The following is a 4,859-nucleotide window of genomic DNA, read 5'->3' on the forward strand; positions in this document are numbered from 1 at the left end:
ACCATTTTCGCACTTTGGAAACGCCCTAGCAAATTCTGGACCGATCGTACAGTTCAGTACCAGTGGCAACGACCTAATAACCAACCGGCCGGGCCAATACAGTGTTTGGGTGGTCGCTACTGAAACGTGTCTTCATGTGGCTGAAACTATATTTTATGTATTTAAGAGCTGATTTCCGCCTTGAAATCCTAGTTTTTGCGAAGTTTGATCGACCGGCTTCGGAGGGTACGATATTTCGGGGCTGCAGTCCCTTGGGATACCTTAGAATTTGTACGTGCTACATATTCGTGGTGCCTCCCGATTTATTGTAGCACGAACTATAAGTAGCACTACGGTACTGTAGATTTGCAGCCCCGGAAGCACAACGGAAAGCATGAATATAACTGGTGAATGCATCATAAGTGAAGTTTAGGTTAGTTTAAGTGTTTGCTACCTGTCTTAGTGCTCCAATGTATGACTTTGGCTATTATGGCTGCAATGCAAAGGTTGGCAAACCCTGAATAACTGTCACGGGTACTGGTGCCAGGGTCTAATAACTGTATGGAAATTTATTTGATAAAAGCTGAGGAAAGAGTGTCTGGTAACCTAATGATGAAGTTTATAGCTTCAAAACTGTGCAAACCTGCCTTTTGGGGGAAATTTCTGCACCCTGCCGTATGGCTGCCATATCCATGATGAAGAATAGAGTTGAACTTCTGCAACGGGTACAACGGAAGGACCCGTGGTACCCGTGGCGTTTGCCGACCTCTGGACATGGGAGCAAGTGCGTGTTATAAATACATTTTTTAGGTAGTCCGCCATATGTGTCTGCCAATTGGAGGTAATAACTCTGCCACCCTGCAATCCTTACCACAAGGCCGAAAGCCCCGCAAGCTGTGGTCACGCTACTCGAAAGTCAACCCAAACTCACAACGGAAGATGACGACCAGCAGCTTCTTACAAGGTGCCGAACTGCACTAGTTATCTTTTCTTAAGAGGAGTAGGATATAGTGAGCGTGACCAAAGAGAAAAGGAACCAAACCCTAGCTGGTAAGAGGTAACTCTAGGGTAACGAATTTCAAAGTGTAGACTAAACATGTTCCGCACATTGTAGGTGCCAAATTAGGCCCTCAATCGGCCAGTCCCATCCAGTTTCCAGTCCCCCTGAAATAGCCAACGGCTGCGGGACATGCACGGCCGTCCCCCCGGCTGCACGTTCCTCCCCGCACTGTCGCCACCTGCCATCTGCATAGGTACCCTTGACCAGGCAGTCCAGTATTTATTGTGCAGGTTCAGCAGGGTGTTGTTAATTTGTACTCGCGTACTCATGTTCAATTCGTCACTTGCTTCATCTCTGTCGGCAGCATGAGTATAATAAGCAGATGAATCTCCTAGTCCCCTAATGTACGCTCGGCTGAATCGAGCAAAGTTAAAGTGTGTGCTGTGGCCCAGAGAGGAAGGGAGAGCGAGGGAGATCCAAGGGAGACCAAGGGTGAACCGAAAGGATGTACGCCGAGAGGGGGAATAGGCAGCACTAGCAGCAGCGGTCCGTGCATGGTGCAACACTGATCCGAACAGTAGCTGTCGAACAGTAGCTAGCACCGTCTTATCACCCCACCACCACCAACCGTCCATCACCATGTCGTGAAGCCCTCACACACATCCTGCAGCAAGAAAACGTGAATCCACCAAATGCAGGCCTACAGGTCTACAGGTCTCGGTCCAAAGCACACTTCTCGTGCCATGGTTTGGGGGTGCCACGCGTTTGTGCCCCTGCACAACTACGGCACATGCGCCCAAGGTGGAGCCTCAGATGGAACATGAGGTCGCCACCCTCTGTCCTGGCAACGGCACAAGTGTACGCACAACTCATCACTATGCGTTGTCCCAGAGCAACCGCAACTACATGTCGCCCATGCTCCACAGCCGCGCCTCCAGCTCCTTCGCCGCCCGGGCGTTTTGGTGCCTGCAGAGCATAGTCGTGTGCAGAGCCACAGCAGGTCAGGCCACATCATCGCAGACCATCACATCTCGCATACTCATCCGCACGCTTCAAAGCACAGTGACTGACGCTAGCCAAGCGGAGTAAGCGCAGCAAACCGAAACATAAACATATATACACACACGCCCCAATATTGGCAGCACCGGGCTGCTGCCCTCATGGCCAGCACAACCTCGACAACGCGCCACACAAAGCCGCGCCTCCATGACCTTCGGGTACTGTGCCGACAGAAGCCATCAAGGATGGCACAGGGCGCCGGTGTAATTTCCTTCGTGCATCCAGGCCCACACGACAGGAACAGAGCCCGTGATGTCGCATCCTAAACCGTCTGATCCTAAACCTGCCCTGCGTCATACGGAGGTACGGCGGCATGGACCCACTCACTTGAATAGCTCCGCCTCGAAGCCGTTGCTGCGGTTAACTCCATCCCAATGGCGACCGGGGCGGATATTGTAGCGGTTGGCCGGGGCTGCCACACCTCGCTTCAGCCAGCTGTGCACAGGAACCTCCTGCGGGATCTTGAAGCCTGTGACGAGAGAGGAGGGTTAAGGAGAGGTGAAGGGTGGTGGTGGAGGTTTTATATGAGTGTGACGCGTAGAGGCAGGTGGGAATTGGGGTTAGGGCTCTGCAACAGACAAAAGGAGTTTAACCGTATGAGGCAGTAAAGGTGCTTCTTCTTAATGCCCTTGCATGCACCACGCCACAACCGCTGGCACTGGCACCGGCCCCATCTTCATGTATGTATGTGTGAATGTGTGTGTGAGGGGGAGAGCAGTGCTTTTTTTAAGAAATATATTCCTTAAAAGGAATAAACAGGCCATTTTGGCCTTTGGAAAAACGGAATGAATTGAGGCCGATCCGTACATTTTCATTCCTCCAGCCAAAAACGTCCATTGCTGCCAGATTGCTCCGTAGTGTGCAGAACTTAGTATTATCAATCATGGTCGGATTTACTTATTGCTCACAAACAGTGCCAGAACTATCTATGCATGTGCATGAAGAGTGCGCACATGAACGAAAACACGCCACTCAGTGCGTGCCTCTTGGTCTTTGAGGGGAGTTGTAACTTATCGGGGGGGGGGGGTCGCCCCACACTTACGGAATAAATTACGGCGAACCTAGCAACTTTGTTACTTAGGTTGAAATAAATTGGGACCCACCCTAAATGAAAAAAAATCACTGGGGAAGAGGTCAGATTCCGCATGGGTAGCCGGCCACTTCTGCCCTGCAGCAGCAGTCCAACATACATACCAGCCAACAGCCCCTACCAGCCGGCCTAAGCTGGCAGGTCCGTGTCGAGGAACCATCAGCGCAACATAACGCACTTGCGATTACCCAACACATCCAATCCACGCACCCATCCACCCAGTTCAGCCAGTCAGCCAACTCCGGCCTGCTCACCTGACTTGTTGAGCTTGTCAAGGTCGTATCGCTCCGTCAGCGGTGCGTCCGCCGCCGCTGCCGCCGCTGCCGACTGCTTGCGACGCGCCAGGTGGGCGAATGGGTCCCCGAAGCGGACCTGGTTGCGAAGCGCAGCGTCGTGGGAGCTGTCCACGTCCCCCCGGGCGAAGGGCTTGCTGGCCTGGGCGGGTCAGCAGGTCGGGGCACGACGGGGCGCAACACACGCGGCCGGGGACAGGGACAAAACGGTTAACATGCAAAATAGGTCGAGACGGGGAGTCGGTAATCGAGAAGGCGAGAGAGAAAAAACTGGCCAAGAGGAGAAGAGAGAGATCTTTTCAGGTCGGTCACATTCGGAGGGTGGGTGTTGTCCCTGGTACTTTCCAAGGGTCTATCTGCTAAACGTTGTTCAACAAAACCTGTCCAGTCCACTATACCGTCAAGTTCTTCTTCGCACAGCCCCAAGCACTTCAAATCCACATCGCGCTCTCCATTAGCAACCAAGGCCCCAACCGCAAGCCAAGAGAGGGGTCCCCACCGGAGCCCCACCTCGCCCGCCCGACCGCACCCACCCACCCACGAACAGCTACCCACTCCTCTCAACGGCATCCCCACCTCTGCCACCTGCCACCCACCTCCTCCTGCATGTCCCGCATCCGCTCCTCCGCTTGCCGCTTCTGTGCCAGACCCGCCCGCCACTCCAACGTCTGGTCCTCGTCGTAGATGCTGGGCTTCCTACGGGCCGCCCGCTCGTCCTCCTGAAGGGCCGAGAGAGGAAAAGGGAAGCCGGGAACGGGAAGACCGGGATTTCAGACGGACAGGGAAAGCTAAGCTGAACCTAACCCGTGCGCCCCGACCTAGCCACGAAGCAACCCCGAAAACGACACCCAAGGCAAAGTCCCGCCAAGTCCAACCACCACCGGAAGGGTCGTAGGGAGATCTGCAGCAGAGCTGGAGGATGGGAAAAGGGGCCCGGGTAACTACAGTGGCTGTGTGTGGGAGCGGGTGACCTTCGTGACCTCCCCACGTAGGGGCGACCTCCCACACACGGCCGGACAAACCCCCTAGTGACATGCCTCCGAGGAAGGTGCCTTTCGTGAACGGTAAACCACACCTGTCAGACCGCCTGCCAAGAGATCGGGCAGGTGCAGACATACATACTCTGTCAGCAGGCGGAGGGTCAGGTGGTTGGGGGTCAAGTGCAGGTCGGGGGTGTCACAGTGGGGGGAAGAGCCGCATGGTGTGCCAGGACGAAGGTCCTGCTCCAAGCGCGGCTCACGGCTCCCGTGAGTCCCCGGAGCCGCCCGGTCGGCCTACCTTGGCCTGGCGCGCCTCCTCAGCCGTCATCACCCGCCCCGTGGCCTTGTCTCGATACACCGTTTGCGCACCACGGCCCTCAGCGTTGCGCCTGCGGTGGCGCCGCCAACGTCAACCCGGGATATTCACACCGTCCGGGAGTGGAGCAAAAGGCTGATTG

General features: G+C 55.1%; 1 protein-coding gene across 1 annotated transcript in view; it reads right to left on the minus strand.

Annotated features, from left to right (window-relative positions):
* Positions 1–1,881: 1,881 nt before the first annotated feature.
* VOLCADRAFT_94528 (uncharacterized protein) overlaps positions 1,882–4,859 on the minus strand; it is a gene marked incomplete at both ends in the record, with an annotated part of 4,497 nt that continues 1,519 nt past the window's right edge. Inside the window, 5 exons of the mRNA XM_002953766.1 lie at positions 1,882–1,945; positions 2,366–2,507; positions 3,383–3,563; positions 4,018–4,140; positions 4,700–4,790. Of these exons, the coding sequence (XP_002953812.1) occupies positions 1,882–1,945; positions 2,366–2,507; positions 3,383–3,563; positions 4,018–4,140; positions 4,700–4,790 (601 nt within the window). The remainder of the gene's footprint in view (positions 1,946–2,365; positions 2,508–3,382; positions 3,564–4,017; positions 4,141–4,699; positions 4,791–4,859) is intronic.

Source organism: Volvox carteri, assembly GCF_000143455.1.
Source record: "Volvox carteri f. nagariensis unplaced genomic scaffold VOLCAscaffold_38, whole genome shotgun sequence".
In the NCBI taxonomy this organism is placed as follows: domain Eukaryota; kingdom Viridiplantae; phylum Chlorophyta; class Chlorophyceae; order Chlamydomonadales; family Volvocaceae; genus Volvox; species Volvox carteri.